The following is a 13,340-nucleotide window of genomic DNA, read 5'->3' on the forward strand; positions in this document are numbered from 1 at the left end:
TATCCTATCCAACTCAGTCTTTTCCATATAAAAACCATATAATTTAGCATCTTTCTCATATCTTGTTTGTATCTGCATATACCAGTCTGTCTCAATCCCCTGTTTTTCTAGTTCCTGTTCCCCTCTCAATTCCCCCTTGTCTGTTAGTAAATACTTGTATCAAACAATATTAAGATGGGTGGTAAGATGGGTGGCTCAATCAATCAATCAATCAATCAATAAAATTATATCGCTCAGCTAGATAAAATTGTAAATAAGCCATGGTATAAGTGAAATAATGACATTTTGAAAGGATATTCCTGTGCTATTTTTTCCTGGCATATCGACAACAATCCCATTGCACCAATGCTATTTTTGAAATGTTTTGATGGGGCATTTCAGGGCTCATGTAATCTAAGGGCAGAGGACAGATAGGATACCTCAACTGTTCAAAAGAGAATGGGGGCTGTTTTGCAATTCAACTGGGTAAGCATGAAGGATACATTGTCTAAACACCCTTTAATTTTTTTCAAGCAAAATCATTGGCCAACTCATGTATGCAAAACAACTTGGGACTTTTCTAGGCTTGGCCTGTTGGAAAGTATTGAGAGTCAAAATTCCTCTGTTTCACATTTCAACATTTCTTTTAGTTGTAAGCTGCTCCCTTGTATTCAAGTCTGGCCTCAGAATGATGATGTAGCACTTGGGGATGAAGATGCAGCCCAGGAGACCAGCACTGGAGGCCAAGATGGAAAAGATCTGAACAGCCACCATATATTTTCCTTTGGTGCTTAGGTAGGTTGGTACAAAAGTCAACCAGACACTGCAGAAGACTAGCATGCTGAAGGTGATCAGCTTGGCTTCATTGAAAGCCCCAGGGAGATTCCTGGCTAGAAAAGCCACCGTGAAGCAGATGGCAGCCAGGAAGCCCATGTAGCCGAGAGTGATGTAGAACATGACAACGGCCCCTTCGTTGCATTGCAGAATGATCTCTCCAGGCTGAGAGTGGAAGTCAGAGTCAGGGAAGGGGGGAGAAACTCCTAGCCAGGTGGAGCAGATGATCATTTGGACAACAGAACAAGAAAGGATGATGGAGTTGGCCAAGCCCTTTCCCAACCATCTCTTCACTTGGTTGCCTGGTTTTGTGGCCAGGAAAGCCAATACCACCATGATGGTTTTGGCCAAGAGAGAAGAAACAGCAACTGAGAAGATGATGCTGGACACTGTTTGTCGGAGAAGACAGGTGGCTTTTCTTGGTTGTCCAATGAAGAGAAAAGAGGACAAAAAGCAAAGCAGGAGGGAAACCAGGAGAATGTAGGAAAGATCCCGGTTGTTGGCTTTGACAATGGGAGTTTCTCGGTATTTAATGAATATGAATAAGACAAGGTCTGTGGTTAGGAACAAAAGTAGAGCAAAAGAGACCAAGATTATGCCCAGATATTCTTGATAAGAAAGAAAGGTTAGAACTTTGGGGATACATTGGATTCGGTCTTCATTTGGATATTTATCATCTGGACACTGGGTGCATTTTTCCATATCTGAGAAAAACAAAAAGGAATATTTCTTTCATATAATACCCTTTTACCTTTCAAGCAATACTTTCTTAGGACAATAATTGATAGCATGCTTTTAAAAGTATATTGATCAAAATGCTTTGGATAAATCCAGAATCATTTCCTCTGTTGTTACCCACCTTCTTGAGTGGAGATGGTCCCCTCCGGACAAGGAATGCAGTCGTAGCAGCAAACTGGCTCTCCTTCTCGAGCCCGCTTGACAAATCCAGGATGACAACTTTCCACACAAATTGATTGAGGAAGAGACTAAGAAGAAAAATAAAACAAGGAATGACAAGGAAAATGTGTTAGGACTCCTATTCATTCAAAATGGACATGTACTGACAATTCACCAAGTAGTCTCTAGGATTTACTTAGGTAAGTATGAAATCTCTAACTATATCACATTGCCAGAGAGTATTTTTCTATTTAATGAAATCTGGAAGGATGGAATTGAAAAAAAATTTAAGCATTAAATTAAAACCAGTGGGTTCCTGCTCATGGCCTCATTCTTCATATATCCATGATTTTAAATTTTGGTGTTATATTCCTAATAAATTTTGGAATAAAATTTATTCTAAATAATATACATTAAAATTTTATTCTATTTGATTTATTAAAATATGTTTCACTTTGAGGAAGAAAGAAACCGCTGACCAGTAGTTTTGGAAAAGTTTTGTTCTGGAATGCATGTAACATTGCAAAAGTGTTCTCCTTTGAACATAGTCAAAAATGAATTTTCAAGGAGAAAAAAAACTGCTTACAAATTAGTGTTGTCAACTTAGAAGGGAACATTCTTTTTTAATTTTATTTATTTATTTATTTCATAAAATCTTGTGGCTGCTAGGCTAAAGAACTTATTGCACTTAGGACTTACTGGGGAACTTACTGCATCAGAACAATTGGCAGCCACCTTCGACAAAACCCCAGAGGTCAAACAGATCCCCAAAGAATATCAGGACCTTGCGGAAGTGTTCAGCGAGGCTGAGTGTGATGTCCTACTCCCTCCCCACCGTGAGATGGAGTGTGCCATCAAAATCATTCCTGGGGCAAAACTACCTAAACCCAAATTTTATGCCATGACATGCCGGGAAATGCAAAAAATGTGCAAATACATAGACAAAAACCTAGCAAGGGGGTTCATTGAGTAAGCCAAGCCGAGGGGTCACACCCGTAAAATCTATACCTGTACTCAAACTGTTTTTGCTTTGCACAGCTTGCCTTCAAGAAGTGAGGGAGGCCAAATGTCAACTCACAAAGCATTCCTGACCTGCTCTTGAGTTGCCCTAGGCAGGGGGATGGGGAACCGAGCCTGGCAGCTGCATCAAAGAACTAGCATTTCAGTCAAAACAAAGCACCTTCCAGCTGGCAATGTCAAGGTCATCTCCAGGGGGACCCATAGTGTCTGGAGAGAGTGACTTCTACAATCCGTGAAATTGCTTCATTGGGGAATGTGACTGATGACACACCTTGGGGGGAGGGGGAAACAGGGTCAGAGCCAAGGCACGAATTAAGTGAGGTCAGAGTTGGCTTCACTTGGTTTGTGCCAACACGAAGCTCCTAATAAATATCTGGATTTCTTTTGAAGCTTGGCTTGAGGCTCATGAAATAGATCAGAACCCTGACAGTTGCCTTGTTTGGTAATGAAATATTTGTAAGAAAACCACAAAACAACAAGGACAGCACAGTTCAACCCTGAGCTACAAATATTCTCTTCTACATTGACTGTCTAGTTTCTATATCTGTATTGAGGGGAGAGGGAGGTGAGATCGTGAGAACATGTCCCCCTAGAAAGATAAGTCAACGATCTTTTTCTGCAGCACATGGGACATAGGTATGAACCCTGTGTCAGAAACAAATAGTTATAAAACCCAGCTAGATATCTAAGAAAAGGTCTTTTCTGCTGAAGAACTGCAGTTAGGAGACACCAACTGCCATGGAAAAAGAATTAAAGGTCTGTTACTTCATCCCAGTGGGGTGAAAGAGAGGCGTGGATAACTCTGGCAAAGTCTGGGATGCTTAAAAACATTGTAGATTATGAGTCTGCCCTTTAAGAGCACACTTTTCCAACCAGGACAATATTACACTTATTTCCTAATGGGACCAGAGAATCATGCAGTCATGATTCTGTTTCATCTGATTCAGTCCAAAACTGAATTCAGGCACCGGTCAACAGAATTGCTATTTGAAGGTAAGGAATAAGCAAATCTGAGGCTATGAGCAACACATTTCCCAGCCCTTGTGGGTGTCTCACTGGTTTGATGGAGATACTAAATATAGAGGGGACACAAGAGGACCTTGGTCCGCATCCTAAAGAAGAATCCAATATTGAATGTGTCTGAATCAGCTTAAAATTGTGTTCCATAATATAGCATCTGAAGAATAATTTTGTGAATAGTACTGAACCCTCCCAAGCAGTAACTATAAGGTTTCTATTCCTCACATTCAATTTTCAGTGAAGTTATTCATCATGGTAATTGTGGGCTTAGCCCACTTGAATTGGGTTCTAAGGTTTTGAAAAACAGAGATAAGATGGCAAAATTTCACCCACTTTATTTAACACCTTTAGCTTTGACATAGCATCTTTGAAGAAAATAAGTCTCTGCCTTTTAAATACCGCCATAACCCTTTCGGTGGGATCCTCTTTGGGGAGAACCAACAAGCTCACGATGCGCAGATCTGCTGCTATCTCTCCATTTTGGTCCATGTAGAGTATAAATTGAGAAAGATTGCAAAACTCATTCTTCTCCAAAAAGGGATGAAACTAAAATGGAAACACCCAAGAATTTTAAAAGCAGAAACCTCTGTTTCTTATCCCACGTGATTTTTTCACATGTGATTCTTTCTTCTACAGTTGTACAACTTGCAACTATTGTTCTCTAACTTCAACTCATGCTTAATAAGGAGAAAAGTGTCACCACTATCTTCATAAGTGAAGGAAAAGGGTTCAGCAAAATTTCTCCATCATATATTGACAGTATTTATATTAACAATATGTAATTGGCTTACATAAATGGCAACAATTATGGGAAAGAAATTACAAAATAACAATGTCCACGGCATACAAGGAAAACCAATATAAAATGTTTTACAGATGGCATATGCCCCCTGAGAAACTGGCAAAAATGTTTAAAGATAAATCAGCTAAATGTTGGAAATGCCACCAGTTACCAGGCTCATATTACCATATGTGGTGGACATGCCCTGAAGCAAAGAACTATTGGAATAAAATTAAGTTATGGTTGGAGGAAATGATACAACAACGTATGGATTTAAAACTAGAGCTATTCCTATTGGGTATCTTAACAGAGAAAATTAGTAAAGATAATATATACTTGATTGTACATGTAATAACAGTGGCAAGGATTGTTTATGCACAAAATTGGAAAGCAGAGAATATACCATCTCTGGTATATTCCAGAGAGAGGAAGGGAGAGAGAAGTAATAAAAAAATGGTTAGATTGTGCAGAAATGAATAGATTATCTATGATGATAAAAGAAAGAGAAGACTCAGAATATTTTAAGATATGGATTCAATTTTACTATTGGTTAGAAAAGAGATATAAATAAGTTTTAAAAGAGTTTGAAAAAAATGTTGTAACTAGAATACTATATTAGTGAAAATTTTTGTAATGGACTTGATGAGTATGAAGATAGAGGAGATAAGAGAAGAGAAGCAGTTTTTTGGAGATAACACCGAAATGTCACATGGAAGAAATGAATGATGTGTTAAATGTTTGTCTCAAAAATTAAAAAAAAACTTTAAACATAAATAAATAAATGTCCGGAGAGTGAGAATTTTTTTCATTGCAAGTATTATCTTAGAAAACATGAGATGCTTCACAAAGAAGAGAAGCCTTTTCTGCATGTGCAGAAAAATGAAAAGTGCCCATAATGTAGGAGGTGTTTTGGCACACAGGAGAGAGGCTCTTTAAATGTGGGGAGCAGGGGTGGGTTCTAAATTTTTTACTACCAGTTCTGTGGGTGTGGCTTATTTTGTGGACTTGGCTTGATGGTCATGTGACAATTCTTTAGGATTTAGCAGAGGTACTGGTCTACCAGGCTTTTAACTGCTTGCAGAGCTGTACTGGTCTACCCATTTGTTTTTTCAGGCAGTGGTCTACCCATTTATTTTTGCAGGCACTGGTCTACTCGTGTATTTTTGCAGGCACCGGTCTACTCATTTGTTTTTGGAGGCACCGACCTACCACCAAACTGCCTTTTACCACTGATCAAGCTGTAGGACGGCCCTTTGAAGCCCCGTGGCAAGAGTTTAAACAGTTTTTTCTTATAGCCCATCAGCTGGAACTCAGGAGGCAGAAATAAATTGGGGCTGGGGCCAAATAAAAGGTAAGAATAACTCAGGGGTGGGGTGGGGTGGCAGGGGACGGGCGGCAGAACCAGTTCAGTGACGTCATATCTTCACTGCTACCGGCTCGGCGGAACCGGGCGGAACCAGGAGGAACCCACCACTGACGGAGATGTCTTTGGACAGAAAGTCTACAAGTAGAGGAGCTATGTTGTTCAATGGCAGCAGATAATAACAAGACTGGGAGCAGCTTTTCCAATTTATAAAATATTCAGTTGGAAAAGGGAGGATACAAGACTCTTCCAATAACTGAAAGATGCTAACCACTTTCATTGATATCTATACATGCTGGCATTTATTTTAAAATGCATACATCCTTTTTAAAATTAGTAGTGGTTAACATCAAAATTTATCTTTTTTAGTATAGGCTATTTGATAAATTATCCTCCCAAGTGATTAGTGTTGGCCTTTCGTAGCACAAGTAGATTGAGACAGTTCTCCTGCTTCTCCTTTGAATTCTCAAAAGTAACTAGGTTTTAAGGAGCCTTCTCAGGACTCTGTACCTGCCATGGCTGTAGCCTTGGAGTGCCCAAGCTCTCTTCCCCTTCTTTCCTTTTCCTCCTTGAATTGGAGGAATATGCAGCATTCAAGGCATGGACCAGAGTCTTAACAAAACTGTAATAATGTTCATCATTTGTGATATGGAAATTGCTCTCATTCTTTTGGGCCCCCAGTGGCAATTTCTCAGTGCATCGTCTCCGACCTTTGACAGAAAAGTCATGCTTTGAAAGAGAACATTCAAAAGACTCATCTTCAAAACTGGGGTTTAGAAAGAAATAGGGTTCAAAAGCATCATCTTTTGGCCTTTCCTTTGACAAAAAGGAAAAGTTCCAAATACTATGGATATATTTGAGAAGTCTGTGCTTTTTCATTTCATATGTTCCCAAACCTGTCATGAGCCAGACTTTCTCTTCAATGGATCCTGGAAAACCTTCAAGGGTTAAATGGAAAGGAAGGATTCTGTCCCAAATGGGATCATATTCTGCAAAATGAACAAAGACGTTGACCTGTCTCCACTTAGACATGGCTTCCCTGAAGGATTTTGTGGGTGTAGTTGTTGAGAATTGTTGTGATATAACAACACAAATTTCATTCCTGACAGGCAAAGGAGTAAAAATTCTCATGAAATTGTCTCCTTTCTCTGTGTCTGAAGCAAAGAGACCAATCAGGGTCCATCTGAAATAGAGGAGAAGTTGGACAATTCCTGGATACTGAAAACCTTGTTTGGGGAACGTCCGGTGGAAAAAAGGAAACTGACTTTTTTCACTCAGAGCCTCTGAAGAAATTTCAAGACTAATCTGAAAAAGTGATAAGACAATTCATTCATTCATTCATTTCATTCATTTATTAGATTTGTATACCGCCCTACTCCCGAAGGATTCAGGGCGGTGAACAGGCACAGAATAAAACACATAAATACAAAAGTTAAAAAACATAATTAAAACCAAATTAAATAATTTTACCCGAGACAATTAAAATTCCCAATAATTTAAAAACAAATTAAAATTTCAGTTTAAAAAATTTAAAAGAAAGGGGAGAAAATTAGGCCAGGCCGGCCTGCTGGAATAGGAGGGTCTTAAGAGCACGGTGGAAAGTGCGCAGATCCAGGATCCTCCGTATCTCCGGGGGGAGCTCGTTCCAGATAGTAGGTGCCCCCACAGAGAAGGCCCTCCCCCTGGGTGCCGCCAGTCGACATTGTTTGGCTAATGGCACCTGGAGGAGCCCCTCTCTATGAGAGCGTACAATACAGTAAAAGACATGCAGTGCATGTTTTATCAACAGTAGATAAGATAATCCATTTGGATTCTTTTCATGAATCTGAATAATTGAAATTCTCATTACTTTGTCTAAGATCATATGGAAAACATGAGCTTTCCATCACTGCAAGGCTTGCAACAATTCACGGGACAAAGCAATAAAAATAGTATGTCTAGCAGTAGTGACTCTTTGGCTGAGCAGCTAAATCAATTCTTCAACAGTTTTGAGGTGGAAACAGGAACGACCATCATTCCAGCATTTACCACTGATAGTACACCATTAACACCTACCATCGTTATCAACCACTTCTGCTTCAGATCTCTGATGTGAGATGTGCTTTCCAGAATGTTAATAACCGGAAGGCAGCTGGGCCTGATGGAATCATGGGATGAGTTGTCAGGGACTGCACTGCAGAGCTAGCTGGAGTGTTCACTGATATTTTCAATCTATGCCTGTTGCAGTGCTCTATCCCTATCTGCCTGAAGACATCCATTATGGTGCCAGTCCCTAAGCAGACAGTAGTGGTATCCGTTAATGATTATAGACCAGTAGCTTTAACATCTGTTGTCATGAAATGTTTTGAGAGGCTGGTGTTGAACTGTATTAAGGCTAGTCTTCCATCTACTTTGGACCCATAGCAATTTGCATATAGAACAACTGACGATGCTATGCCTCTTGTTGTCCCTACTGTATTGAATAATTTGGAACAACAGGGGACATATGCGAGGCTGTTATTTGTGGATTATAGCTCTGCCTTTAACACCATTTTACCCAACAGGTTGCTTCTTTTTTCTTTTTTGACAAAAAAAAAAATATTTTTAAACAAATATATAAAACAACAAATAAAAAATCATCTTCAATACAAATACAAATACAAATACAAACACAAACAGTGTGTCGGTTGGTTACAAGTCTTTTGTGCATTTTCACTCTATTCATATATATCCATGTATTATTATCCTCATTAATCATATGTTTAACTATGGCTGTTTCTTCCCTCATTTCATACAAAATGATCTAAGATTTGAGTTAATTAGTATTATGCCATTCATTCTCCTAAATCATTCCAATAACAAAACATCTTTATATTGTATTTTATATAATTCTACATTTCTTGCATTAGAAAAATCTCTACCATATTTCATTTCCGTCTTTTTATCTAACCATTGGTAAAATAGGTCACGTATCTTATAATATTGTTTATCTTCTTGTTCTCTAATTTCAAATGTCAATTTACTCATTTCTGCACATTCCATTATTTTCTTAATAATTTTGTCTTGCGTTGGCATTTTCTCATTTTTCCAATTTTTAGCAAACACAATTTTAGCCGCTGTTAATACATTCACAATCAAATATCTCAATTCTCTATTGTATATTTCAGGTACAATCCCCAATAAAAAATCTCTGGTTTAAAGTCTATGTGTTTTTGTGTCATTTTTTCCACCCATGTGTGGATTTTAGTTCAGTATCTTTTAGTTTCTGCACACGTCCACCACATATGGTAGTATGAACCCAGTATCTGATGACATTTCCAACATTCTCCCCTTCTCCCCTTTTTAAATGTAAATTTTAATTTGTTTTTAAATTATGGGGTATTTTAAATTTGTTCAGCCAAATTATTTAATTCGTTTTTATTCTATTTTAAATTTTTGTATTTATGTGTTTTATCCTGTGGCTGTTCACCGCCCTGAGTCCTTCGGGAGTAGGGCGGTATAGAAATTTAATAAAATAAAATAAAATAAATAAAAATAAAATAAATTTTCCCGATTTATTCTTGAACATTCTAACAATTCTCGTCGAGGGTAAGTGCCACCTGTAAAACATCTTATACAAATTTTCTTTATATGCAGTTGACATTGTCATTTTATAATTTTGCAACCACAATTTTTGCCATTTCTCTAAATCGATTCCATGTCCAAAATTTTTCCCCCAAGCAATCATTGTTTCTTTAACTTGTTCATCCTCCAATTTAACCTCTAATAAATATCCATACAACTTTTTAATTATATTTTCGTCAGTACCTGTTAAGATTTTATCTAAACTAGTCAAATTGTTATAAAAAACCTTCTGTCTTATAATCTTTATCATGTCTAGATTGTATTTGCAAATAAGAAAACCAATTCATTTTTATACCTTGTACTTCTATTTCTTGCAAAGATTTAAGTTCACCCTTTTCATTCAATAATTCACTATATCTAACAATTTGTTCCTTTCTAAATGTTATTGAATGTGAGAATGCTTCAATAGATGATAACCAGACCAGAATTTTTAAATGTTGTTTTTTTACCTTCTCCCAGTTTAATAGCAAAGCCTCTTGTATGAAATGTCTTCTAAAATACCCCTGTGTTTTTGTTTCCTTGTACCATAAAAAGGCATGCCAACTCAGTAACAAATCATGCCCTTCTAAAGTCAATAATCTGGCATTTCTTAGCGTTATCCATTCCTTAATCCACATCAAACTTGTCGCTTGATAGTATAGTTCCCAATTAGGCAAGCCAAAACCTCCTCGTATTCTGGCATCTTGCAACAACTTTAGTTTTATCCTCGCTTTTTTACCCTGCCAAATATATTTCAGCACTATTTTATTCAAATCTTCAAAATAATCTTTCCCCAGTCTGATTGGAATTGTCTGAAACAGGTATAGGATTCTAGGCAATATATTCATCTTAATAGTTGATATTCTCCCTATCAATGACACTTGTAAATTTTCCCACTTTGCCAAATCTGTCACTATCTGTTGCTTAAGTTTATTATAGTTATTCTCTTTAAGTGCACTGCATCTTGCTGTCAGATATATCCCCAAGTATTTAACCTTATTTGTGACCTGCATCTTTGATATTTCCGCCAATTCTTCTTTTTGTTTTATTAACATATTTTTTGTCAAGACCTTCGTTTTGTCTTTATTTATTTTCAAACCAGCTACTTTTCCATATTCTCCTATTTTGTCTATCAATTTAGTTGTTGATTCTAATGGATCTTCAAGAATAAAAACCAGGTCATCAGCAAATGCTTGCAATTTGTATTCTTCCTTTTGAATCTTCATTCCCTTTTTATCTTCTCTAATATTTCTGTTTAGCACTTCTAATGTTAATGCAAATAATAAAGGTGACAGTGGACATCCTTGTCTCGTACCTTTTTTTATTTCAATAGATTCTGTCAATTCTCCATTTATCATTACTTTTGCTGTTTGTTTGTAGTATATGGCTTCTATGGCTTGAATAAATTTTCTACCAAAGCCCATCTGCTCCAGCTGTAATAACATAAATCGCCAGTTCACATTATCAAAGTCTTTCTGAGCATCTAAAAATATTAAAGCCATTTGCTTTTCAGGATGTGCCTCATAATATTCCAATGTATCCAAGATTATTCTCATATTGTCTTTAATCTGTCTTTTTGGCTGAAACCCATTTTGATCGGAGTGTATGGAATTATTTAAATATCTTTTAAGTCTTTCTGCCAATATTGAAGCAAAGATTTTATAGTCTGAATTTAGCAGGGAAATAGGCCTATAATTCTTAATTTGTTGTGGGTCGGTATCCTCCTTTGGAACAAGTGTAATAAATGCTTCTGATCATGACTTGGGTAATTTCATCTTTAACATGACTTCATTCATGACTTCTAACAATGGGAGATTCAGCGATTCCTGAAATGTCTTGTAATATTCTGCTGGTAATCTGTCCAGGCCTGGTGCCTTCCCAGATTGTTTCTTAAAATGTCCAATTTGGGTATAAATCAGAGGATTTGTTTGTGGATAAAGGATTTTCTGACAGATAGGCCACAGTCAGTAAGGATGGGATCTCACCATTCCTCTACTCTGATACTAAGCACAGGAGCCCCCCAGGGTTGTGTGCTAAGCCCTTTCCCTTATTCCTTGTACACACATGACTGCACCCCATTGTATAACACCAACACAATTATTAAATTTGCAGATGACACAACAGTGGTGGGGCTCATTAATAAGAACAATGAGTCTGCCTACAGGAAGGAAGTACAAGGCCTGACATTGTGGTGTAAAGAAATATAAATAACTTATAATTGACTTCAGGAGGAAGAGAGATGTACATTTACCATTGTACATAAATGGTGAAGAGGTGTAGAAGGTTGGTAGTTTTAAATTTCTGGACATTTATATCTCAAAGGACCTCTCATGGATTATGAATGCTAACATGCTTGTGAAGAAGGCACAGAAGAGGCTGTACTTCCTGAGAATGCTCCAGAAGATAAATCTATCTCAGCATCTATTTCTGTCCTACTATCGCAGCACCATTGAGAGTGTCCTGACATACAGCATTCTTGCATGGTATGGAAGCAGCTCTGCAGTGGACAAAAAAGCTCTACAGAGAATCATTAAAACTGCCCAGAATATCATTGAACTCCAGCTACCAGCCCTGGACGACATCTTCAAATCTCACTGTTTGAGAAAGTTGCATAACTTTCTCAGGGACTCTTCCCATCCTGCTTACAATCTTTTGGGACTGTTGCCTTCTGGCAGAAGATACAAAACAATTAAAACTTGGACCACACATTTTCTGAATAATTTTTATCCCAGATATATAATTGCACTCAACAATGAACTAAAGGGCCACCATCAGTGAGCTGTTGGACAATATTACTTGGTCTTTTGTATGGATGTTTGGGTAGTTTAGGGGTGGGGAATTGTGGTGGGTGGGAGTGTGTTTGGGGATAGTTATGTGTGTTGGACCTGGTCTTCGGGTGTTAAGAGAATTTCATTGTATGGGTATACTGTGTATACACGTACAATGACAAAAAAGTTATTATTATTACTGCTTAACTTCCAGTTGCCCAGAAGTTCCTTTTAATTGAACACAAAGTTTCTGCTCAATTCACAAATCTGTAGTAGAAGCCCCCTAAGCAATGAGGATGGTGTTATGAGAGGATTTGTCTGCTTTGATCCTTGCTCCCTCCCCACTGTGGATCCTTGGCTATGATACCTACAATTCTATAGACAAGATATAGTTGGATCTATCACTCATCCACTACCACTCTACTCAATTTATCAGATAGAGAAATAAACACACAAACCTGTGAGACTTTGTAGAGGCCGACTAATGTTGACATCTGGATAGAGATGTCCCTTTCAGCTCCATCAACCAGAGTCAACAGGTTGTCCTTCCTTCCACAGCTGTAGTTGGGAACATTGGCTTCTCCAGCAGAGAGAATGTCCAGCAAGGCATCTGAAGTGCCAAGTGTGTTCAAATAGTTGTCATGGATGTTGTAGCCAAGCGTCAAATTGTGCAAGAGCTGGGGAGTTTTGTTGACAACTTGAATATTGAAAATAAAGTATACTATTCTTGACTTATCAGAAGGTAAACTGGTTTTAAAAAAAGTTAATATTAATATCAGCATCTTCAACAGCAATAACAAAATCTTGCTTTCTATTTAATACATTATCTTTTTCCACGAATGTATTGAATCTTAAGCCAATATTGATCTAAAACCAACATTTAATTTTAATGACTGTTGGTAAGAGAAGATAGAGATTGTTCCCCACCAGGGTTAAGTTTCACAAATCTACCATAATGTGTAGCAGTATCAATTTTCCTCAGCCCAGGAACCATTGCAAAATAATTCAATCATTCAAACAAAACCATCATAAATGGAAGAGGATTTTTGATACGTGACCCAGAAAAGCCATTCGAAAAATAAATCATCTATTCCTA

The 13,340-nt window shown here is 37.6% G+C and overlaps 1 protein-coding gene across 1 annotated transcript; it reads right to left on the reverse strand.

Annotated features, from left to right (window-relative positions):
- Positions 1-606: 606 nt before the first annotated feature.
- On the reverse strand, positions 607-12,954 carry LOC139309291 (vomeronasal type-2 receptor 26-like). The gene is made up of 5 exons (XM_070933347.1): positions 12,703-12,954; positions 6,405-7,199; positions 4,084-4,296; positions 1,673-1,799; positions 607-1,517 (listed from the first exon to the last, which is right to left on the reverse strand). The coding sequence occupies exons 1-5, from the start codon at positions 12,736-12,738 to the stop codon at positions 607-609; spliced, it is 2,082 nt and encodes a 693-aa protein (XP_070789448.1). The 5' UTR covers positions 12,739-12,954.
- Between the last annotated feature and the right edge of the window lie 386 nt (positions 12,955-13,340).

This window comes from Pituophis catenifer, unplaced genomic scaffold (assembly GCF_029215685.1).
Source record: "Pituophis catenifer annectens isolate HBS135680 unplaced genomic scaffold, rPitCat1.0.hap2 SCAF_2, whole genome shotgun sequence".
Lineage (NCBI taxonomy): Eukaryota > Metazoa > Chordata > Lepidosauria > Squamata > Colubridae > Pituophis > Pituophis catenifer.

Excerpts from the sequence above, each read along its gene's own strand:
- LOC139309291 (XM_070933347.1), bottom strand. The coding sequence starts at position 12,738 with ATGTCAACATTAGTCGGCCTCTACAAAGTCTCACAG. Across the intron at positions 4,297-6,404 it reads CAAGGCTACAGCCATGGCAG|TTTCATCCCTTTTTGGAGAA; the intron begins GTACAGAGTCCT and ends TTTCCATTTTAG. Across the intron at positions 1,800-4,083 it reads AGCTAAAGGTGTTAAATAAA|TCTCTTCCTCAATCAATTTG; the intron begins GTGGGTGAAATT and ends TTTTCTTCTTAG.